Below are 26,519 nucleotides of genomic sequence, written 5' to 3'. Positions count from 1 at the left end.
TGTGTTGCATTTACAATAGGTTAGAAATACATGAGCATATGTATTTTTAACTGGTTACTTGTAAAACGACATTTCTTAGAACAAGTATGAAAACATTATCGGCTTGTTTAGTATTTTAACAGAATAATTATATGCTTTTTACACCATTATCCACCCAGTTCCCAAATCGAAAAACTGGAAGCCACGCAGATTTTTACCTCTCCCCAGTCCTCTTCCTAATTCAATGTTTCTCAATCTTTTTTTATTATCACTCCCCTAAGGGAGCTTTTAGGTGTTCCTTTCCTAATTGCCCTCCCCACGTGAAATTTTAATACTAGAGACATACTGTTTATATACTGCAAGCCTTTGGAGGACCACTAACCATTGTATTATCTAAGATTTTTTTGTTCCCTCTACCTTCACCAAGAATCAGTTATTCCCTTCTGGGGACAGTATCACTCCCAATGGGAATGCATGTTCAAATGAGTCATCAAGTCCTACTCATTTTACTTCTCAAAGAGATCTCATGATCACAGATTTAAAGTTACAGAGAACAGATGTGTTTACTCACCTCAATTTTATAAGAACACTAAAAAGACTAAAAACTCCATCTAACATGACACTAGGATTTAACCACGTCTGTGAATAATAAGCTATAGAAAGCAATTTTCAAATTCAGTGAAATCTGAACCAAAATGAGAGGAAATGCTAAAAATAGATGCTTACTTATTCAGCTATTGAACAGAATGTAAAGCTCTCTAAAATAAATGTCACAGCCTTAAAAAGCCCAATGAAAAATTCCCTTCTAGAATATGTAAGAGCTAGGGGAAGTTTCGGCCCTGGAGCACCTTGAAACAGTATTTTATACCTCAGAGTAGCAGACTACATGGACTCAGAAGAGGGCCATCTCAGGTCTGCCATTCTGTGGCAGAAGCAGGGTATTGGGGGACTGTATATAGGAATCAGTGTGGCAAAAGCTGTTCAGTGTAATTCACAAATAAACTGGTATAGCATGATTTTAACATATGTCTTCATTATGAAACCCTATGAAAATTTTGATAACAATATAACTGGTCTAATTCTACGCTTATTCAAAAATAAGCAATAATATTACATGATCACAGTTCCCCAGGCATGACAGTATAGTTTATATCAGACTAACTTCTCCACATATAAAACTATAAAAGCTGAACAAGAACAAATAAGGAACCACAACAGCAAAAACTATTGGAAGGCCTTTGAGAGCAACAAAGCAGGCAGAAATTTGAGTCGTTTCAATTTTTGAAAGGAGGGGAAAACACAGGGTAAGTTCGTCCTAGTTTCCTCTGAAGTTACTTTCCAATTTGGTGACATAGGATAATAGAGCCTTAAGCAGAGAGCAGTGTTCTTACTTACTAGGCTGAGAAAATAAATTTCACAATTCAGGAACTGACAGAGAAACTGGAAATTGTGAGAGCGGAAAGCTTCAAATGTTGCTATAGATTTCCCTCATACGTTGACCAGTGAGCTGTCTATGCACAGGGAAGGTTCCAGGAAAGCAAACAAAAAGCAGCAGCTGGAAGGCCAAAGAGCCAAGCACAAATTCCAGCAGCTGCCAGTGCTGGGGAGATGGATCGGATCCCATAGTTAGAGGGATATGACAAACACTTCTGGTTTCTTTTAAATATCTCAGAAGGGCCAAACTCTAGAAATAAGCATTACACTCTGTGAGTAATAGCAAATCTTTAAACCCAAACTCTGTACAAGAACAAGACGAAATCTTTCTGTCAATCAAATGAGAATTTTCCCTATTTTGAAGGAAAATAATATCCAGAGCCTCCACAGCGTTTCATCCACACAGTTTTACATCTGATTAAAATTTATGAGTTATGTTTAACAACGAAAAAAAGGACTACCTGGCTAAACACTAACAAGAGTTATCAAATAGAGAGAGACTTTAAAATATCTGTGATTAATATGTTAAAGAAATAAAAGGAGGATGGATTATTTAACAGAGACCTGGAATCCATTTTAAAAAATTAAATTATAATTTAAAAATTAAAAAAAAGTAATAGATGGGTTTAATGACATATGAGAAACAGTAAAACCAAGGATTAGTGAACTAGTCAGTAGAAAATATATGAGTTGATATACAGAGAGAAGAGATAGAAATTGGAGGAGAACATAAACAAGTGGAACGTGATAAAAAGTTCTAATGTGTATAGAGTCCCAGAAGGAGAGGAAATGACAGAAGCAATGCTTGAATACTGAAATACAGACCAATAATTTTCCAGGACTGATAAAAGACATCAAATTACAAATCTGAAATCTTTACATACCCAATAATATATGTGAGAGGAAAAAATAAGCATTATTGTAATCAAAGTACAGAAAACTAAAGAAAAACATTTCTTAAAAGAATCTCAGGGGAAAAAAGAGATAGTATCTTTGGAGAAGCAAAGATATGACTAGCTGAAATTTCGGCACATATTATGAGACCCCAAATTTGGTGAAATGGCCAAAAGAAAGAATTCTGAAAGGAAAAAACAAAAATGTCCAACTTACAATTTTATGCTTAGTAAATATTACCCAGAAATGTCTTTCAGGAAATAAATAAATGAGTGCATGCATGCATAGATAGATAGATAGATAGATAGATAGATAGATAGATAGATAGATAGATAGACAGATAGATATAGATAGATAGATAGATAGATGATAGATAGATAGATGATAGATAGATAGACAGATAGATAGATGATAGATGATAGATAGAGGATAGATAGATGATAGGTAGATAGATGATAGATGATAGATGATAGATAGATAGATGATAGATAGATAGATGATAGATGATAGATAGATAGATAGATAGATAGATAGATAGATAGATAGATAGATAGATAGATAGAGAACAAAGAGAATTCATCACAAGCTTACCAGCACTACAAAAAATACTAATGGGAGTTCATGTTGAAGAAAAGTATCTCCAGTTAGAAGCACTATCCTTAAGGAAGAATGAAGAACATTGCAAAGAGTTAATAATGATAAAACCAACATCTTGTGGTAGTTAAAACATATGTAGAAGTGAAAAATATATAAAATACCTGAGTGAAAGGTGGGAGGGGAGTAAATGGAAGTAAGTTATTGTACAGATCTTGCATTATTTTGAAATTGGTTAAAATGTCTAACTTAAGGACGATTTAAGTAAGTCAAAGTGCATATTTTAATCTTTAGGGTAGTCGCTAATAGCATAATAGAAGAATGAACAACTCAGATGCTATTAGTTGAGAAAATGTGGAATAATAAAAATACCTAATTAGGCAAAAAGGAGAAGTAAAACAACAAACAGATGGGATGACTACAAATAAACAGAAAGTGGTGGACTGAACTACATCTGTATCAATAATTGCATCAAAAGTAAATGTACTCAATAAAAATTACCAATATCATAGAATGAAAAGGGACAATAGTACATATTATAGATATATAAATGATACTGTAAACAACTTATGCTGGTAAGTTTTTCAATTCAGATCACAGTGAGCAAACTATGGCCAACAGGCTAAATCTGTCCCACTGCCTATTATTATGAATAAAGGTTTACTGGAACACATCTATGCCCATTTCCTAATATATTGTCTATGGCTGTTTTCCTGCCACAACAATTGAGTGGTTGCAACAGAGTCGAGTAGTTGCAACAGAGTCAGTATGAAATATTTACTATCTGGCCCTTTACAAAATAAATTTTCCTAACCCTGACTTACATGAAATATACAAATTTTCTGAAAAGTACAGCTTACTAAAAATGACATAAGAATAAACTAAAAAGCTGAAGAGTTCTATATTTAGTTTCTTAAATGATTCTGTAATTGTTTTCAACCTTTTCACAAAGAAATATCCTGACCCAGGTAGATCCTGATAATTACAAATATTTAAAGAATAAATACTCTTATCTTACACAATTTTTTCCTAAGGAACATTTTGAAACTCGATGATGCCAGCCTTTCCTTGATACATTTGGTAAGGACATTACAAGATAGAAAAAATAAGACAAAATCTCTCATTAAAATAGACCCCAAACAAAATTTTAGCAAATTGAGTCCAGATAGAGAGAGGGATGATAAATGATGGATGAATTCATACGTCATTATTTAGTTTATGTGATTATGCATATAGGAAATATATAAAATATTTCTCTTCATGACAAACTTAGCTTAAAAACAATTACAGTCCATTTACATATATTCAATCCACTAAAAGAACCTAGAAGTCTATATAAAAATACATATATATAAAATAAGTATTAGAATTAATGAATTTAGCAAAGTCACTGGGTATAAGGTTAACGTATAAAAAGGAATTTTATTTTTATGTACTAGCAACAAACCTTAGGAAATGAAATTTGCAAAATGCCATCAATGTAATATAGTCAGAAATATAAAATACCTAGAAATAAATCTAAGAAACCTAGGAATAAACTAACAAAATGTGCATAAGCCCTCAAAACGGAAGACTACTTATAGCTTCACATAAAACTCAACACATGTATGTGTGTGGGAATGAGGTTTAATAAAAATTACAGAGATCATTACTTCTTAAGGTCCAGCTTACTTGAAGAGATTGAATATAAATAGTGATCTAACTTGAGTTCATTTTTTAGTTCTGATTCTTATTATCAAAATAGGTCCACCAGACACCTTTAGGAAGTATTTAATGCCACCTTGATTACTAATCACCAGTCCCTGTGTTATGACCACTGAAAATTATAGGATGGATGCCTGGAGATGGCTTCTTAATATTGATCAACAATATTGATCTACTGTTTGTGGTTAGTAACTTGTGTATTGATCCAGATGTAAGTGTAGGGCTCATGTAATTTTTGTTATTTAACTTTTAAAATTTTTGTAAACAGCATTGTGAACTTATATGCATTATTATTCTTTATACTACTCATTCCTTCTTAAGGCTTACAATAGAATTATGGTAGACTTCTAGGTTCTTTTAGTGGATTGAATATATGTAAATTGATTGTAATTGTTTTTAAGCTAAGTTTGTCATGAAGAGTGGGAACTATCCTGACATAGCCCCTCGTGTCTTCTGAAAACATTCTCGCTTTCTGAAAGAAGGTATTTTAGGACTTCTATTTTTTATCCTCTTCCAAAACATTGTGTCAGCCTCCTTACATTGTAATAATGAGCCAAAGTCTGGCAAATGAAGGTGCAGATTTGATTGTCTTACATCACCCATCACTTCTGTATCTATAAGTAACAGTCTATGTTTGGGAAAGTAAGCTTCTGATGTTTTAATGTTGTTTTATTATTTTTAAAAATTCTTGTTTAAATTCGTTTCTTGTTTGTCTCTTACCATAATTTAACTGATTTTATCCACATTACTTGTTTGTATTTTACCATCTATACAATCAGTACATATTCTACAATTGATGCCATGTCATCGTTTAATTAGCATTTTTCTTTCTTAGGAGAGAGACTCCATACCCCCATTCCAGAGTTACTTGGTCTGATAGGCAGAACAATGTGCCCCCAACAAAGGGTTCCTATATCATAATCCTCAGAAAAATGGGGAATTGGGGTGTCAGATGGAATTAAGGTTGCTATCATCTGACTTTAAAGTAGGGAGCTTGTACAAGGTTATCCAGTGGGCCCAGTGTAGTAACAGGAGTGCTTATAAGTGAAAAAAGGAGGGAGCAGAGTCAGTCAAAGACAGAGATATGACAATAGAAGCAGAGGTCACAGTGATTGCACATGTATGCAACCAGCCATTGTTCCCTTTGACGACGGAGAAAGGAGCCATCAGCTAAGGAATTTGGGCAGCCTACATAAACTAGAAAAGGCAAAGAAACAGATTCTCCCCTAAAGCCTCCAGATGGAACATAGCCCTGCTGACACCTTGATTTTAGGGCTTCTGACCTCCAGAACTGAAAGATAATAAATTTGTGTTGTTTTAAGCCACCAAAAAAAATACATAAAATAATGATGTGTCTTAATACTGATGGCATCTTTGATTTGGCTGAATGTGTATAGATACTTTATTACCTTCTCCATTTAATGCTTAATTATTTCATACCAAATCGTATGTGTAATTTATACATGTGAACCAAAGTGTTATTACCACCAGATCTCATTCTCCATACCTATCAGTATGAGGTCCCCAAAATTCATTTCTTTTTATGGTTGATAATATTTCATTGTATGGATTTAACAGTTTGTTTCTCCATTCATCAGTTGATGCACATTTGTTTTGTTTCCACTTTTTACTTTTGCGAATAATTTTGATATGAATAGTTCATATACGTTTGTGTGGATATGTATTTTCGATTCTCTTGAGTATATACTTAGGAATGGAATTGCTGGATCATATGGTAACTCTAGTTTACCTGTATTTAAAGTGCCATCATATTTTCTAAAGCAGCTGCATCACTTTACATCCCAATCAGCGAAGTTGACGGCTCCAGTTTCTCCTAATTCTAGTCAACCTTTGTTATTGTCTATTTTTTATTATAGCCATCCTAGTACATTGAAAGTAGAATATAATTGTGGTTTTCATAAACCTGCTGTTAAGCCAAAATTATCAAACTACTTTGCTATCTTCAAGAATTCACTTTGATTCTGCTGAGTTAGCAATTTTTTGAAAAGGGAATTTTCTTAAAAGGATAGCATTTTTAAAGTATTAGAAGTTCAGTTTCTTTCTTCTCTGGGATTCTTTAATTCTCTATGCTAGAATTATGTAAGTACTTACCTGTACAGATCAATCAGAACAGAAGTGCTATTAAATGTAAGATACCATTGTACTATAAAGACATGCACATGTATGTTTATTACAGCAATATTCACAATAGCAAAGACTTGGAACGAACCCAAATGCCAATCAGTGGTAGATTGGTTAAAGAACATGTGGCACATATGCACCATGGAATACTATGCAGCCGTAAAAAGGGTGAATTCATGTCCTTTGCAGGGACATGGATGAAGCTGGAATTCATCATTCTCAGCAAACTAACACAGGAACAGAAAACCAAACACCACATGTTCTCACTCATAAGTGGGAGTTGAACAATGAGAACACAGGAAGGGGAACATCACACACCAAAGCCTGTCAGGGGGTGGGGGGCTAAGGGAGGGATAGCATTAGGAGAAATACCTAATGTAGATGATGGGTTGATGGGTGCAGCAAACCACCGTAGCATGTATATACCTATGTAACAAACCTTCATGTTCTGCACATGTATCTCAGAACCTAAAGTGTAATAAAAAAAGAACTCCACCCAAAAAATCTTATGTACCCCATAAATATATATAGCTACTATGTACCCATGAAATTGAAAATTAAAACTTATTTTTAAAACAGAAGTATAAAAAGAAAATACCTTGGGATCTAGTATTTGCTACTTGGACAACTATCCCTATGGTATACACAAAGTAAGAATTTTTTTGTCACCAATTGAAAAGATTATTTTTTAGCAAACAGAACTAGCAGGTTCAGTGTTACCACTCAGCTATAGGGTTAAAATTAACATAGTAATCTAAGCCTATAATTTAAAGGGTTTTTCTTCTTTCAGTGTGCACAATATATTTCTTGAGTGATGTGAGTTTTTAGTAGCATTCAAAAAGAAAAATACTTGCAAAAAGTCTACCAAACTAGATTTTCTGTCATCTGCCACCCAGCTTTCAATGTATTCCTGACATTGAAATCTGTTGGCCAACCATCTGACAGATTTCGCCCATAGGTAGATTCCCTATTGTTACTGCCACTAGTTGGGAAAGTATTATTAGTCATAAGCAATGCAGAGTCAGAGCCAGTCTTGCCAAGAACTGGAACCAGAAAGAAACAAAACAAAACAAAACAAAACAAAACAAAACAAAACAAAAACATGCATAGAAAACCAGAGTCAGAAAAAAGAAAACAGAAAGAAGACTGTGCTGTTGCCTCTTGAGGTTAAATCTAGAAGCCAGGAAAAGGCATCCTTGGGCTTATAGAGCCCATGAAATGCCCTGCTTGGACAACACAGCTAATTGGCTTAAATAGGGAGTTCATTTAAGTGTCTTTGGTGGGACTTCCAGTACTATCAGAACATAATTCTCCAAATTAAAACAATAATCACCAGAAAAATAGCAAATGTTGGAGTTTTAATTAATTAGTGAGAAAACCAACAGTATAACAAGCTGTTTCCAAAGATGATCCAAGAAACTCTTGTAATTTTGTACACATACATATAGTTACTGGGGAAAAATGGAATACTAAGATTACTAAGTTAGATTCAAAACTGGATAACATATTCTAAGTCAATGAAACTATGACTTATCGGTTATCCGCTCTAGAGCCAGATAGTAATCATTTGCCCTTTATTAGTTTTTTTTTTCAAATCAACATTTAACTTTACAAAGAATATAAAATGTTTGGACTATAATTGTAAGAGTAAATACTAAGTCAAAATTTTACACTTCTGTAGAGAGTCAAATGACCCTTAGGTGCTCTTGTTAGCCAGTGCACAAGCATGTTAGGGAATGCTCAAGAAAAGTGGCCAGAAAACCAATTTGTTTGTTTGTTTGGTTGGGTTTGTCTTACTTCCAAGATTGGATATTTTGTTCTTACTCTGAGCAGTTGGGTAGATGGGTGCCTATAATGTGATATGGAAGATTGGAGAGGGAGCAGGTTTTTTGAGGGGTTGGACACTTTATGTTTGAGAGCCTTATTAGATATATCCAAGCAGATATGTCAGTTGACAGCTAGATACATAAATCCGGAGTCCAGGATTTCCACATGTAGTATCTATACCACAAGGTGCAGGAAAATAATTGGGATCTGCAGCATATAGATACTACATAAAGCCTGGAACCAGGCGAGGCATCTGTGGAGTTCAGTTCATTTAGAAGACTATAGGCCAAAGTGCTAGGCATTGAGGAGCTCCTACATTTAGTGATAAAAGAGGATCAAGATCCTGCCAGTGAGGCACAAGTTTGGAAAATCCATTAGAGTAAAGTTTTTCAAGACAAGGGAATCAAATTCTTTGCCAAATGCTTGACATATTGAGAGGTCAAAAGGATAAAGACTGGTAAGTGACAGGATTTTGCTATGTGGAGTTATTAGCGACTGATAAAAGACAGTTTTAGTGAAATGTTAGGGACAAAGCCTGATTCAGCTTACTTCAGAAAAAAATAGGAGGAGAGGATATATAAATAACTACTTGAGATTTTTCAGCAAAAAGTCTACAAGAAGGGGGGAATCAAAAGGAAAGGGATTTTGTCTGACTTTTAAAGATGGGTTATATCACAGTATGTTTCTATACTGATCTCTTTTTTTCACTTCCTACTCATAAATCAATTCATTCAGCAATGGGAAGGGGGCTATAGCAGTTTTAGTAGTGCATAAAGTGCATGCTGTTATGAAATATCAGAATCCCAATATAACCAGTACAAAATGTAAAACAAAGGACCAGGAGATAACAGTCAGGAAGCTAGAGAGACTGAATAGCTTTATAAAGCAGAAAACCTTAAGATGTGTCTTAAAAGATTCAGATATGTATAAGTGACAGGAATAATTTTTCAAGAAACAGAAGCAGAACAAATGAAAGTTAAGAAGTGGGGCAGTAGAAAGCATATTTGTGCTGTAATCTTCAGATTGATTAGATTAATCTGACTGATTAGATTCTATGAACTACCTCCTCAGTTAGAAGAAATGAAAATACCTTAAATGTTTTTCATTGAATATTATAATATTATAGACTGTTTAGGAAGCTACACAGGTCCTCATAAAAGAATGCTTTTAAGCATCTAGACATGTATTTTTTGAGAAAAAAAGCACCTATTTTATTCACCCAATCATTTTTCATTTAACTTAACCCCCTCCCAATGATAACACTTGTTGTATATTTTTTTCTGTTTTTTTCCAGAACTTTTATTTGTCAAAACTGTAGAATATTTCACTGCTAAAATTGGTTATCCATGAAATAAACTTTTGAATCTTCCCAGTTCATCTTAAATTTTAATAATAAAATATGATAGTAGACATTTCCCTATACTCTTAAACTTCTTTATAAACTAAAGAACATTGCCCAGAATTTCACAATGGTATTTTTTTGTGACTGATATTAGAGATGGAAATTTAAAGCTATAATAGAATTCCATCTTTATGGAAATAATGGGAAGAAAAAAGGGTACATGTTAATTAATTCATACTTTCCTTTAAAGGTTAAAAAATCATCAGAAGAGAAGTTTTCAATAACCACTGTGGAGAGTGGGCTAAAATAATTGATGAGAGATGAGAAACCACTGCTTTCTCTGTTGCAGGCATTCGATTGAGCATGGACATTGTAACTATGAAACTGACCAAATCCTGACATTTCTGTAGATTCTCCAGCAGAATTCTGCAAGTAAAATAGTAAAGAAAAGCAGATAGAGTAGCCTTCAGGATGGGTGGCATATTTAGATAATGCATTCAAATATGTTGGTGAAGTGACCATAATACTTATCAGGAAAGAAAGTCTCCTGGAGTTGGGAATATAAATCCCACAGGAAACAGTTTGGGACTGATGATATGTAATAATACTCTCATTTGTGTCTCGAAAAATGTATATAAAATGCATAGCAAAATTATCAGATTTGCAAATGACTTTTAAAATTTTGAGTTAATGAAAAACTGACTGGAATAAGTTGAAAGAATAAGAATCATTTATTATTATCAGAATTTTGATGTGGACAAGTTCAAGTAATGCAGCTGAGTATTAAAAATTACAAATTGTCCTCATCAAATAGAGGTCTCAATTTTCAATTCACAATCCATGAAGGATCCTAAGGACCAGTCTTACCTCTTTTCCGTAGCTTATAAACTTTCCTTCCTGATCTTCCTCTCCCACCTTTCTGAACTCACTTCATACCAATTTCTCTCTCATTATATATATGACAACAAACTTCTTATATAATCCCAAGACTTTCTGTTTTATAATTTATAATCATATTAGGATTTATTCTGACTCACATATTAAATGTCCTCACTGTTAAAGATGCTATATCAGCTAGTGTGTATTTTATAGTTCAAAACAAGAAGTAGAAAATGAAGAAGATCAAAATGATAATAAGGGTCATATAATTAGTTTTTGCAAATATTTTGAGGAAACATAAAATTAAGAGGGTCTTTTTAGGTGTATCAAACCAGGTTTTTATTAGACAGAAATGTACTGGTCTAGATGGATAATGAAGCCGCATGTGCATTGTAATTTAAAAGGTTGTAAGAATCCTAACATTCATGCTCCCTGCTTGCTTGCCCTACTTCTCCTCAACTCCCAGACATAGTTTTACTTTGGCTAGTAGAAAGGAGTTTTTCCCAGCTAACTTTCTATGCTGCATAAAATAATTAACAATAATATATTCTTTGGGGAGAGAAGGAATCTATTCAGATGAACTGGTACAAGCTGGTAATGTAGACAAGTTTTGATAGGAAAGAAAAAAACAAAAAGAAATCAGCCTACATCATGCGAGTGTGAGGCACTGAAAGAAGGAAGTGAGATGAAGTTTGTGTGGAGGAAGTGGAGCATGAGGGGACAAGGAGGGAGGAGGGAAAACTTAATCCAAAAGCATTTTGTTGTTGTTGTTTTTGTTTTAGTTTTTGCTTTCTTTGCAGTCTTAGACTCATTAAGCAAGATGTGTCAGTTAGAATCCCAAAGGGAAATTAGAACAAATACTGTTTTCATTTCTTAAGCCTTGTTATGTGGCACATTTAAAGAGTGTAAGTTTTTAAAACTATTTTTCTCTCTGGAATATATATGAACTTTTCTTAATAATTGAAATATTTTCGTTTTTCTCTGGTAACATAGTAACTATACTGTTTACAAAATTGGTCAGTAACATTCATCTCCCCCTGCATGGCATTTGTTGCACTTATTTTTACAATCTTTAAAAAGTTTATAAATTATTCCATGTTGAAATGGCATTGTTTTAAGCCATGTCTAGTAATAAATACTTTGCAGATGGTGATGTGATACTAAAGTATTTGTAGGTATAGAACCACTACTCAACTGCATTTTCCCCCTAAAAGTGTGTCTGGATTGTTTCAAAATAAATTAGATTTAGAATTTCAGTGATGCTGACCTGTAATTTATGGATGCATATATGTTTTTACTTTGTAAATATAGTTCATTTACCCCCAAAATGCAAGGCAGACGGATGGGGACTTCAGGAAGAGCCATTATGAAGAGCACCAGTGTGAGCGGAGAGATGTACACACTGGAGCATAATGACGGCAGCCAGTCAGACACAGCCGTGGGTACAGTTGGAGCAGGTGGAAAGAAACGGAGATCCAGCCTTAGTGCCAAAGTGGTTGCCATAGTGTCTCGAAGGAGTAGAAGCACATCCCAGCTTAGTCAAACAGGTGAGTGATGTGAATTCAACCTAAACAACTCAGTTCTTTTATGGAGAGAAAAAGTTGATCTTCATGCTATGGCTTGTGATGGAATTGTGGCATGTATTTGGTTCTTCTTTGAAAAGAAAATTTATTTTTCTGTCTCTGAAAATCTGCTAAATTTATGGGTTTATTTTTTCTGTACAGCTCTCTTCACAAGGTATCACTTTTAAATCTGTAAAGTGGACAGATTTTTTAATTAAAAAAATTAAGGTCATATTTGCAAATATGCAAGGAAATGCAAAGAAGTATTAAACATCCAAATTTATTTACATGCAACAAAAGCAACAGGGTTCTCTTTTTCAAAATGTTCCATAATTCAATTACTTATTTTGGGCTATGTCTATACTTTTTATAGAAAAGAAGGTCAGTTGTGCAACTTGACATATACTCTTCAAGGTACTGTATAAATATAATAATTGAACTGTACTTGCTATAGTTTCAATGTAAGTAAAAACCCAGCAGCGATTTTTACTTTAGAAAAATGGGTCAGTGGTTTTATGCAAAGAGTAATGTTTTAATACGAATATGTGTTTTAGATATTTTCTGCTGCTTAAAAGCTTAATGTCCTAAAGGTATATATTTAAAAAGCAAATACAAAAGAGAGAGTGGCTATTTTTGTATTGTAAAATATAACAAAACACTGCTTAAAATTATATAAAATTGGTCAGATAGATTATTCATTGCTATGCTCAATACTATATAAAATCAAAGGTAAGTGAAATATTGAAGCAATTTAAATAGTCAGCAACTGTTTTTTCTCTTAAAACCAACATTGATTCCATTTTCTGTTCCTTAATAGCAACAGCCTTATCACAAAATTTACTTATACCAAAAAGCTTTCACAAAATCCTTTTTATGTCTCACTCAGCATTCTGGAAAGTACCTATTTTAAATTATTCATTCTACTGGATATATTGGCAAATAAATTAGAAGTAGGAAATTTGAGTCATCTCTTAAAATTACAGTATTAGAATGAATTTAGAATAGCTAGCATCCCTGTGATAGATCTGCATCTTTGCCCTTCCAATCAGATGAACGGTTCTATTTGTTATGAAGGAGAATTATTTGTCTTCTTTAGAGTCAAGTTCCTTTACAGTAAGTATAAGAGGCATTTTTCATTTGTGTTGTTTCTTTTGTTTAATTTTTTTATGGTGGTGCTTCCTGGTTTTTGGTGTTTTGTTTGTTTGTTTTTTAAATTATACTTCAAGCTCTGGGATACATGCGCAGAAAGTGCAGGTTTGTTACATAGGTATACACGTGCCGTGGTGGTTTGCTGCACCCGTCAACCTGCATCTACATGAGATATTTCTCCTAGGCCTCCTAGGAGATATTTCTGCTATCCATCCGCTAGGCCCCCACCCGCTGACAGGCCCCGGTGTGTGATGTTCCCTTCCCTGTGTCCCTGTGTTCTCATTGTTTAACTCCCACTTATGAGTGAAAACATTTAGTGTTTGGTTTTCTGTTCTTGTGTTAGTTTGCTGAGAATGGTGGTTTCCAGCTTCATCCATGTCCCTGCAAAGGACATGAACTCATCCTTTTTTATGGCTGCATAGTGTTCCATGCTGTATGTATGCCACATTTTCTTTACCTAGTCTCATTGATGGGAATTTGGGTTGGTTCCAAGTCCTTGCTATTGTGAACAGTGTTGGAATAAACATACGTGTGCATGTATCTTTATAGTAGAATGATTTATAATCCTTTGGATATATACGCAGTAATGGGATTGCTGGGTCAAATGGTATTTCTGGTTCTAGATGCTTGAGGAATCACCACACTGTCTTCCACAATGGTTGAACTAATTTACATTCCCACCAACGGTGTAAAAGTGTTCCCATTCCTCCACATCCTCTCAAGCATCTGTTGTTTCCCGACTTTATAATGATTGCCATTCTAACTTGCTTGAGATGGTATCTCATTGTGGTTTTGATCTGCATTTCTCTAATGACCAGTGATGATGAGCTTTTTTTCATATGTTTGTTGGCCACATAAATGTCTTCTCTTGAGAAGTGTCTGTTCATATTCTTTGCCCATTTTTTGGTGGGGTTGTTTTTCTCTTGTAAATTTGTTTAAGTTCTTTGTAGATTCTGGATATTAGCCCTTTGTCAGATGGATAGATTTTATTGGTATTGAAGTAATTCTTTACAGCATGAGGTGGTGGAGAAGGTTTTGACCACCAGACTTCAAAATACTTAAATGAAATGGAAACGTTATTTGATGTCCTTGAAGGAAACCAGTGTTTCTTATGTGAGAGAGTGTAAGTTTAAGAGTTGGTTTTACTTCTTCCCTCAACTTTCCAGGCTCTGTTTCTCTCTCTTCTCCCTCTTCTCCCTCTTTACCCTCTTTTCCCCTCTAGCTAGTTAGTACCCTATCATTCATTACTTGAACATAGTTTTCTTATAAAACACAGCAGTAATTTTACATAAAAACTATACTTGTGGCTCATCTTTGTATTAATAAGTAATGGGTTCAAATTATGGTCATCAAAACACTTAGCCTCTTTGCTTTTTTCATTTATGTTTTATCTCAGTTATGGTCAGATGTTGACTTCAAATAATATCTTCCTTCCCAGAAGATGTATTGTTAATAACTTCATGGAATATCCTCTTTTCAGAGATTGGATTCCAGTGTACAGGTGCAAAAAGGAAATGGGATTATGAAGCCAAGATACCAAAATAGGTAGTTCTGTTCCAAAGTGACTCATTGAATGAACTTTGACTTCTCTCTACAACTCAATTTTCTTATATAATGATGGGTTGAATGGGATGTCCTCCTGTGAACTTTCTATGTGCAAAATTTTATGCTTCTCTTTCTACATAATAATTTTACCTTTCATCTGATAGCCTATCCTTAGATTTCAATCTTCTTGATCTTTCTAAAGCAAGTGACAAATGTTGATAACCCTCAATTATCACTCCTCTTTGTTTTAGTGCATAGCCTGGTATTTCTCTTTCTTAGGACTTCCACTAGTGATTTTCCCCATTAATTTAATTATCTTTCATCTCTCCTACAGAGATTTAACAAAATTCAGGATTATTCTAAGAAATGTTAGTTTTTATTGCTTCAGATTCTGCACTGACCATGAGATCTGTATTTCTGGATTCCTCTTCCCCCATGAAATATTACTTAATTTTAATCTCCCATAAGAAAGCCCCTCTTAGATGTCTCTCTTAAAATAACTTTGGATTCTCTTAATTTTCAGCCCTTACTTTCAATATAGATAGAAAGGGTATGAAGTAGTAAAGAATGGTAAATTTTAAGAAAATGTCCCTGAGCCAGAAATATTTTGGAATTGAATGAACCTCTAGGTAAACTGCAGGTTGGGTTTTAAAATATAAAGTTTTTAATCTCTGTTGGTTTTAGTGGCCCAGCCTGTGTAATGTAAGGAATTGTCTCCCTTCACTCAATACTAACTGTATAATATTCCATATAATATCCTATATCTTCTCCTCACTTGAAAATGAAGGCATTATTGGGAAGGTTCTACAAATCTTTGCAAAGTCATTTCTAAATACACTTTTGAAATTATACTAATCAGTATCATAAGAATGATAAGTATTCATGTATCTAAGTGGATAAAAATAATATATCTACCTTTCTAGAGCTTTTTCCATGCCCTCTTAAGTTACGTTTGTACGAGTATATACAATTTCACTCCTTCATTGGTCACAAGAAACTTATGAAATGTTATTATTCCAATTTTTTTCTTTTTTTATTTCATTTTATTTATTTTTTTATTATACTTTTAAGTTTTAGGGTACATGTGCACAATGTGCAGGTTTGTTACATATGTATACATGTGCCATGTTGGTGGCTGCACCCAGTAACTCGTCATTTAACATTAGGTATATCTCCTAATGCTGTCCCTCCCCCCTCCCCCCACCCCACAACAGGCCCTGGTGTGTGATATTCCCCTTCCTGTGTCCATGTGTTCTCATTGTTCAATTCCCAGCTATGGGTGAGAACATGCAGTGTTTGATTTTATGGCCTTGCAATAGTTTGCTGAGAATGATGGTTTCCAGCTTCATCTATGTCCCTACAAAGGACATGAATCATCCTTTTTATGGCTGCATAGTATTTCATTGTGTATATGTGCCACATTTTCTTAATCCAGTCTATCATTGTTGGACATTTGGGTTGGTTCCAAGTCTTTGCTATTGTGAATAGTGCCGCAATAAACATATGTGTGCATGTGTCTTTATAGCAGCATGATTCATAATCCTTTGGGTATATACCCAGTAATGGGATGGCTGGGTCAAATGGTATTTCAAGTTCTGGATCCCTGAGGAATCGCCACACTGACTTCTACAATGGTTGAACTAGTTTGCAGTCCCACCAACAGTGTAAAAGTATTCCTATTTCTCTACATCCTCTCCAGCACCTGTTGTTTCCTGACTTTTTAATGATGGCCATTCTAACTGGTGTGAGATGGTATCTCATTGTGATTTTGATTTGCATTTCTCTGACAGCCAGTGATGATGAGCATTTTTTCATGTGTCTTAAGAAAACCTAGGCAATAACATTCAGGACATAGGCATGGGCAAGGACTTCATGTCTAAAACACCAAAAGCAATGGCAACAAAAGCCAGAATTGACAAATGGGATCTAATTAACTAAAGAGCTTCTGCACAGTAAAAGAAACTAGCATCAGAGTGAACAGGCAACCTACAGAATAGGAGAAAATTTTTGCAATCTACTCATCTGACAAAGGGCTAATATCCAGAATCTACAATGAACTCAAACAAATTTACAAGAAAAAAACAACCCCATCAAAAAGTGAGTGAAGGATATGAACAGACACTTCTCCAAAGAAGACATTTATGCAGCTAAAAGACACAGGACATACTATTCCCATTTTAAAGTTGAAGACACTAAGACTTAGAGGGATTGGGTAATTTGCCCGAGGTCTCATAACAGATTGGGCCTGAATTTAAACCCAGGCTACCTGGTGCCAAACCCATGCTTTTAACCAATTTGCGAAAAGAGAGAGAGAGAGAGAAAGTGAGTGCAAGCACATTTGAGATTTTGAAATAAGTTCAAGTATTTACTGAACATCTATGTGGTTAGTACATGCTAGGCATCATGCCAGGCACTGGGATAAGAACTAGGGATAAAGGGATGAATGGCATACTGTTCCTGCTCTCAAGGATATCACAGTATCATAGGGCAAATCACATATAAATATTTCAGCTCAGAAAAGACAATTATATTAAATACAAGTGTTGGAGTGGTAGGTAGAACGGAAGCACAGGAAAGGACGAGACTCATTCCAAGAGGCTTTCTTGAAGAGGTAAAGCCTGAGCATCAAAACACAAATAAATCAGGATGAGTATACAAGGAAGGACTTTGCACAACAGAAGGAAGAGTACATTTTTTTTCATTTTCTGAATTATTTATTTCTTTTTTTTATTATTATACTTTAAGTTTTAGGATAAATGTGCACAACGTTCAGGTTTGTTACTACGTATACATGTGCCATGTTGGTGTGCTGCACCCATTAACTCGTCATTTAGCACTAGGTATATCTCCTAATGCTATCCCTCCACCCTCCCCCCACCCCACAACAGTCCCCGGTGTGTGATGTTCCCCTTCCTGTGTCCATGTGTTCACATTGTTCAATTCCCTCCTATGACTGAGAACATGCAGTGTTTGTTTTTTTGTCCTTGCGATAGTTTGCTGAGAATGATGGTTTCCAGCTTCATCCATGTCCCTACAAAGGACATGAACTCATCATTTTTCATGGCGGCATAGTATTCCATGGTGTATATGTGCCACATTTTCTTAATCCAGTCTGTCATTGTTGGACATTTGGGTTGGTTCCAAGTCTTTGCTCTTGTGAATAGTGCTGCTATAAACATACATGTGCATGTGTCTTTATTGCGGCATGATTTATAATCCTTTGGGTATATACCCAGTAATGGGATGGCTGGGTCAAATGGTATTTCTAGTTCGAGATCCCTGAGGAATCACCACACCGACTTGCACAATGGTTGAACTAGTTTACAGTCCCACCAACAGTGTAAAAGTGTTCCTATTTCTCCACATCCTCTCCAGCCCCTGTTGTTTCCTAACTTTTTAATGATCGCCATTCTAACTGGTGTGAGATGGTATCTCATTGTGGTTTTGATTTGCATTTCTCTGATGGCCAGTGATGATGAGCATTTTTTCATGTGTCTTTTGGCTGCATAAATGTCTTCTTTTGAGAAGTGTTTGTTCATATCCTTCACCCACTTTTTGATGGGGTTGTTTGTTTTTTTCTTGTAAATTTGTTTGAGTTCATTGTAAATTCGGATATTAGCCCTTTGTCAGATGAGTAGGTTGCAAAAATTTTCTCCCATTCTGTAGATTGCCTGTTCACCCTGATGGTAGTTTCTTTTGCTGTGCAGAAGCTCTTTAGTTTAATTAGATCCCATTTGTCAATTTTGGCTTTTGTTGCCATTGCTTTTGGTGTTTTAGACATGAAGTCCTTGCCCATGCCTATGTCCTGAATGGTATTGCCTAGGTTTTCTTCTAGGGTTTTTATGGTTTTAGGTCTAACATGTAAGTCTTTAATCCATCTTGAATTAATTTGTGTATAAGGTGTAAGGAAGGGATCCAGTTTCAGCTTTCTACATATGGCTAGCCAGTTTTCCCAGCCCCATTTATTAAATAGGGAATCCTTTCCCCATTTCTTGTTTTTGTCAGGCTTGTCAAAGATCAGATGGTTGTAGATATGCAGCATTATTTCTGAGGGCTCTGTTCTGTTCCATTGGTCCATATCTCTGTTTTGGTACCAAAGTACCATGCTGTTTCGGTTACTATAGCCTTGTAGTATAGTTTGAAGTCAGGTAGTGTGATGCCTCCAGCTTTGTTCTTTTGGCTTAGGATTGACTTGGCGATGCGGGCTCTTTTTTGGTTCCATATGAACTTTAGTTTTTTCCAATTCTGTGAAGAAAGTCATTGGTAGCTTGATGGGGATGGCATTGAATCTATAAATTACCTTTGGCAGTATGGCCATTTTCACGATATTGATTCTTCCTACCCATGGGCATGGAATGTTCTTCCATTTGTTTGTATCCTCTTTTATTTCATTGAGCAGTGGTTTGTAGTTCTCCTTGAAGAGGTCCTTCCCATCCCTTGTAAGTTGGATTCCTAGGTATTTTATTCTGTTTGAAGCAATTGTGAGTGGGAGTTCACTCATGATTTGGCTCTTTGTTTGTCTGTTATTGGTGTATAAGAATGCTTGTGATTTTTGCACATTGATTTTTTATCCTGAGACTGCTGAAGTTGTTTATCAGCTTAAGGAGATGTTGGGCTGAGACGATGGGGTTTTCTAGATATACAATCATGTCATCTGCAAACAGGGACGATTTGACCTCCTCTTTTCCTAATTGAATACCCTTTATTCCCTTCTCCTGCCTGATTGCCCTGGCCATTGATTAAATGTTGAAAATGGTGCTTAGTTTCCTGGGATATGAGAAAGAAATCTGTGTGGAACCTAAACCTATATGAAATATTTCTCTAATTCCCATGGATACCTCATCTCAGGACAGATCTCAAATCAAATAAGCTCCATACAACTGAGACTATGATTTCTAATACAACTTTTAACTTTTATGAAGAAGACATCTATAAATGTAAAATATCAGCTTTATAAACTAGAAATTACTCAATTTACTTTAACTTGTACTATTGGGTAACTGTATCTGCAGTACTCTCCTAGGCACAGTGGGTGTTTCAAAAATAGAAATATCATTTACAGTGGAAGGAAATCATTCACACCTGAAATACACATGAACCAAGGAACAAAGTGAAAAAACGTAAAGTAAAATGCCAGAAATAATAAAATCTAGTTCTATTTATGTATGTTATCAAAGGTAGTGGGGAGACAAATTGGTCGAGGATCTAAGTCACTAGGATGAGGGCACATACAGAATTGGTAGATGATTTGTTGTAACCATTTAGTAAAATTATTTATTATATCATTAACAGCTGAGAATACTTTGTTAGCATAATATCTTTTCTCCAAATACTGACAAGATGTTGATGTTTATATTCTAATTATGGAAAATATTGCAGGACTCTTTCACAATTTCAAACAATTGTCAATTATGATGTGCTATGAATGTGTTAAAAATCACTTCTATGCTTCTTTAGTAATAAGTATTCTGTACCTTTCCAATATTTTTCCACTATCAAAGTTTATTTCTCCCCTGTGCAGATCCTTTCCTTCAAGACCCTGTTCAAGACCCTCTAACTCTATATGTTGTCCCCAATTATTTGAACAGTTTGTTTTTCTGAATTCCTAAATAGAGCTCTCTGACTTCACTGTCAACTTGCTGCCCGTTCCACTCTCCATTTTGTCATTCATTTCAGCTCCCTCTCTCTAACCATCTCATTCATCTCTATCTTAATTCCCCTCCACAATTAGATTTAGCACGCAGTTCTTGTCATGGGTGGGAAGGGCTAGAACAAGATATACTCTGGGTGGGAGCCCAAGGGGATAGGGCTAGAAGGTCTACAATGGGTTAGAGTGAGGCTGCCTTCACCATCCCTAAAATCTGTTCACATGCATGGTGCTGGGGCTGGCAAGATGGATAAATGGAGGTAACTCTTATGAACTTTTCTTCAGGGAGCTTAGCATTAGGAAGGAAAGAGATCAAATGTAGCAGTCCTTTTTTCTTTGATTCTACCAACATTTATTAGCACTTTTCATGTACCAGACTCTGTAATCGAGGGAGTAGTAGGAGTAAGAGGGGTGTGTGTGTGTGTGTGTGTGTGTGTGCACGCATGTTTCAGAACAAAGGAATCTGATCATTTTTCCAGGTGAAGAGTAGATATAACACCTCTAGAAGGAGAGATTGAAAGATATGATACAAATAATTTTAATTATGCAAAGTTCTAGAGAAAAGAGGCGATAATTCAAGAAGACAAGTTTATTCTTGGAGACAGAGAAGGTTGATTTTTTTCGCTGAGTATGACAGAAAAGAGGAAATGGCTGAAATACAAAGGAGTATTGCAGTGGGGATGTTGAAAGCTGAAGGAACTTGAGTCAGAGGCTCCTTGATCTTCTCAGTGCAAATGAGGTATTAGCAAATGGAGAGAGTGATGATATAGGGTGAGCAATGTTGTAAGAAATTAATTGGTATGAATAAAATCCTGCTGAGCAGCACTTATCCAGCTAAGTTTGGATAATGCAAGTCATCTGTAAAGTAACTTTAAAAAAACATTTATCAGGGATCAAGGCCTCCCTTGCAGGTATCTGGTTCACATTAGCTGTTCGTCTTTCAAGATTGTCATCCCCTGCCTTTGTGCATCTCCAGTGTCCTTGCCAAGGTGTCTGAAATGACCATAAGATTCTTTGAGAATATATTGCCACATTCTTTAAGACTTTGAGAAAATATCTGGTTAAGTCTAGATTATTAAGCCCGTTTAATGATTCACCTGTCTTGGGCTGCTATTTACTGTTTAGTTTGACTCTTTCTAGCATGCATATTATTATTCTTATTGGAGAAAATTGAAGCTCTGCTCTTTCATTCTTATTTATTAATATTGTGTCTTCCCAAGGAAATGAGAAAATCTTACTCTTTTCTTTTCTTTCTTCTTCTTCTTCTTTTTTTTTTTTTTCGTGGTCTTGAACTCCTGGCCTCAAGTGATCTTCCTGCCTCAGCCTCCCAAAGTCCTGGGATTACTGGCATGAGCCACCACACCTGGCTCATTCTTTTTCTTAATATGGCTGTAAATGGCTTTTTGTTTTTTTTTTGCTTTGGCAATTTCTTTCTAGGAAATTAAATAATTCTTTCATTATAATCAATGGAATGAAGGACTTCAGGAGGTCCATAGTGGAGTTCAAAACCATATGGAGTTCACTATTCTACGAGATTATACAGGCAATAATATAAGTATTCTAAGGTGTTTTAGGTAGATTTATAGATGTCAGATTTCAAAATGGGTTAATAAGTGTTTATGAATTTCCAAGGCGTTATCACTAACTTCTCAAGATGAAATCATACATAGAAACTATCAAAATTTTCCTTGTCCTACTGTCAAGAAATGAATAATATACACTGATATAACTGTAACTCACATCTAAAGGGATAGTGCTTGAATAAGCTAATTTACAATGAGTTCAAGGTATTATTTTAAAATTCTTATTGTCCTTAGACAATAATTATGCCAATCAATGTGAAAAATATTAAATCTCCTTCTGTTAATTTTTTCCAGTTTTATTACCCAAAAGTCACACAGGTAATGCAAGTCATGAAATAAATCAAATGAGCACCTTCCTGGAGAGCCTACTTTATTTACCTTGGGAAAGTGGATGACATTTTCCCTAGGACTTATTTTTCTCCTTCTAACCAATACAGTTTACCAAAATATTCTCTGTATTTTAAGTCTGGTATGGCTTTCTGAAGACTCTCTGCCTTTTCTCTTAGAAAAATAATGTTACAGCTGCAGGGAAGGAAGGCTAAGGTAGTGTCTTTGAACATTCTAAGAAGTGTTTTCTTGGCTCTGTTGATTATTAACAATATAAGCCAAAACTTCTTACAAAGTATGTAGGCCCTTCCAAAGTTTCAGAAACTGAAAGCTACTATGGATCAAAATATTGCTGAAATCTAAATTCCTTATTTGTGCCTTATTGCCTCATTTACTTGATCAATTTAATGGCACAAGAAAAACATTCTGAAGAATGTAATGTTTCATGTTCTTTGTTTCCTGAACACAAAATCATGGTGCCAGAAATGATTCTCAAGTCGGCGAAACCATCAAATGAATGTAAGCATGGGTTCTTTTATTTACTGTTGCTGTCTGCCTTAGGAATTCACTACTGTTAATAGAGATTCAATTTAGCTAAAGTAACTCATCTTCTGAAGAGATGCCCTAATAAGGATTAGTATTTTCAAACATACTCCAGCTGGTCTATGTTTGTTCTTTTCCTTGCTCTGAAATATAAATTTTACGTTTGGCTAAGATATAGATATACTTTTAGGTTGGCTTGGCAGAAAAAATTATTGATTTCAGTGGAATTAATTTTTATAATTAATTTGTATTTCAAGGTTTGGAGGAGGAAAGGAAACTAAATTTGTTAAGTGCCTTCAAACACAACACTTAGCACTAAAATAATTACACATGGTGATATTTTTAACTATACTAAGATAATTGTTAAGCATGAGATCAGTTTCAAAATAGGTGTCACAAAACATTTCAGGCAGCTAAAGATGTAACAAGAAATGTGTCTGATTATTTTTAAGATGACCAATTTTAATACATCCTTATTTAATTCAGTGTTTTTTAATAGAGATTTTTGTTGATTTATTTTACTAATGATTTTCACATTTTAAGTACAGAAAGGCAAAAAGAAGATATATAAAACTCCTGTGGTATCACCACTAATTGCAAAGTCAGTGTGAAAATGATAGTTTATTATTGGATAATCTTTCTATGCATTTGTATTATTAATATTGATAAAACCATTAGCAATAATAGTTGTGATTTAGTGAGCAATTACTACATGCCAGCCAGTGTTTTAATTTTTTACATGTGTTAATTCCTTCAATTCACAAAAAACAGCCATGAAATACTCTTATTATTTGCATTTTACAGGTTCCATGACTTGTCTGAGGTATCACAACTCTTAAAAGTTGAAGTAGAGCTTATGCTTTTAACCACTTTACTATAATTCCTTTCCAACTGTATGTTCACACAGAGAGATACCTTTTTGATATAGATTTTTTAAACAAGCATAGCTTTATAATATTTAATTTTGTTCTATAATCTTGCCTTTTTTCACTTTAAAAAATGTGTATTTAAGACCACTTAGTACACCATCACGGGATGCTTGTACTAGGGTAGAACTGGAAGGAGCTTAGAATTATGTCTTAGAATAAACAGCCTTTAGTATCTGAGCATTTGGGCAATAGGGAGAAGAGGAATATTAGAGATAAGGATACGTGATGTTGCCATTTACTAAGAGGGTGATTGTTGGGAAAGGACCACATTTGCCAATTCTGGCCATGTTGAGCTTGGGACCATCATTGGAAATGTGTTTTAGGCAATTTGAGGATCAACAACATAGAACTGGCAATTGAAATCAATGAAGTTACTTAGGAAAGAAGTATAAAATACAAGTAAAGAGGATCTAGAAGAGACTCCTACAGAAAACAAAAAGTTAAAGGTCCTTTTTGAGCCTCCATTTTCGCAACTATAATATGGAAGCATAAATGGTACCTACCTCAGAAGACTGTTGTGGAGATTAAATAAATGTTTTAAACAATTTAGCAAAGTACCTGACACATGGCAAGGGATCAGTAATAATAATTAGCAGTTTTAATAATTCTAGGGAACCAAACACAAGGGTAAGTAGATAAAGAAAAGGTATCAGTGACATTGTTCATGAATGGCAGTCAGAGGCAGATTAATCCAGCTAATATTTTTATCTGTTCATTACATGTAGTTAATAGAATACAGGAATAGAATCTTAAGATCTAACGCTTGAGTTCTTCTGAGTCAGTATTTCTCAAAGTTCCTCCAGTCAAGCCCGCCTTTGAGGATCTGGTGAAATCTGTCAGTCCTAGCCTCAGTAAATTGCACTTGTTCACATACGCCACTGTGTAAACAAACATGAACGATGTTTATGAACTCCCAGAAGTATGTTCATCCCAAATTAGGCATAATCTGCCAGACAGAAATCCAAGTTTTCTTTTGCCAGTTTCCTCCCTTCTGCTCTGTTACTCAGCCTTCACTCTATTAGGTTAGAGGTCACCAAAGCCTGGCTTAGAGCCTGGTTTTTAGGGCCCATGAGAGAATAAATATTTTTATGTTTTTTAAATGGTTTAAAAAAATAAAAATGAGAATAATATTTTGTGATATATGAAAATTCTGAGAAATCAAATTTTTATGTTCATAAACATAGTTTTATTGAAATACAGCCATCTTCATTCATTTACATGTTGTCTATGGCTACTTGCGTGCTACAAAGTCAGAGACCGCTTAATCCACAAAGTTATAAATATTTACTGTCTAGTCCTTTAAGGAGAACATTTCTTAAGGTCTGCTGTAGGCCAACAACTTAGTGCCTGCAATGCAGAAGAAGGTATTAGTAAACAATCATTTCTATCATTGTTCTCTGCTTCTCAGAGTCAGGAGTTAATTTACCCTACTTCCATGATTTTATTTTTTTCCATATACCTGTCATGTTTACATTTATACATCTATTGATATCTCTTGTTAGACACAGTGATTCTCAGAATGAAGACTTATGCCCCCATAGATAAGACTGTTTATATCTTCAACTTTGCCCTAAAATTGATACCTGGCTTAGTTGTTTGCATAAATTAGTAAAAGCACGTCACTCAAGCCTAATTTTCCCAGCTGGGGGCTCAAGGACCATGCCTGTGATTTCAGTGATTGTATCCCAGTATGTAACACAAAGCCTGTACCACATACAGAAAAGTTTTCTGGAATGAAAGAGACTTTTGGAAGAGTTTTCTGTATTCCCTGTCTTTCTGAGGCCACTCAGTCCCCCTCACTGCATTCTGAATTGTCTATTCGATTTCCCCAAACTGTTCTTAGTAGATCACAGAAAGTTTATAGATATGAACTTATTTTAATAATTTAACTTATGGTGTAGGCCACAGGTATTGTGCACATGTGAAACCAATGTGATGTATGTAACAGAAAAATAGTAGTAAAAAATGTCCGCTTTTATTTGACGTGAGCAAATGATTCTTATTTATGTTCCATCTCTCAAATGTGGAACTTCATTTCTTTCTATGCGTCAGACCTATCTTCCTGGGGTTCACAGAACACAACTTAAAGCTTCTTTCTTTGTACCTCTACAGGTGCTCTACCCAGAAAATTCTTAATCTGTCAGTTTGTCTGTCAAAATCTTTCTCTTCTTTCAAGCCCTACCCAAATTTCAACTTCCTGCCAGGACCAAAAGTAATTTTCTTAAGTCCTATAAGACTTTTAGGGAGTTCTCATGTGGTGCTGTTTACATCTGTAGAATTCATGTCACAAGATGAACTCCGAAGTAAATCAAGGGTAATGACCATGCAACAGGTTTTTTCTAGTCTTTCACAACAGTGCATTTAATGCAGAAGAATCTTGATAAACATCTATTAGGTGAATATGATGTTTGCTCAGTCAAAAAATAATGCTCAAATGGT

General features: G+C 34.9%; 1 protein-coding gene across 50 annotated transcripts in view; it reads left to right on the top strand.

Annotated features, from left to right (window-relative positions):
* RIMS1 (regulating synaptic membrane exocytosis 1) overlaps positions 1-26,519 on the top strand; it is a 522,383-nt gene that overhangs the window by 440,313 nt on the left and 55,551 nt on the right. For 28 of the 50 annotated variants that reach the window (XM_030809345.1, XM_030809347.1, XM_030809343.1 and 25 more), the window contains one exon: positions 12,107-12,342. The exons of 11 other annotated variants lie outside the window; for them this stretch is intronic. In XM_030809345.1, the coding sequence (XP_030665205.1) occupies positions 12,107-12,342 (236 nt within the window). The remainder of the gene's footprint in view (positions 1-12,106; positions 12,343-26,519) is intronic. 11 more of the 50 variants (XM_030809340.1, XM_030809346.1, XM_030809342.1 and 8 more) reach the window with 2 other exon arrangements.

Source organism: Nomascus leucogenys, chromosome 3, assembly GCF_006542625.1.
Source record: "Nomascus leucogenys isolate Asia chromosome 3, Asia_NLE_v1, whole genome shotgun sequence".
Classification (NCBI taxonomy): Eukaryota; Metazoa; Chordata; class Mammalia; order Primates; family Hylobatidae; genus Nomascus; species Nomascus leucogenys.
The sequence above is the reverse complement of the archived record's forward strand: the minus strand, read 5'-3'. Positions and strand labels throughout refer to the sequence as shown.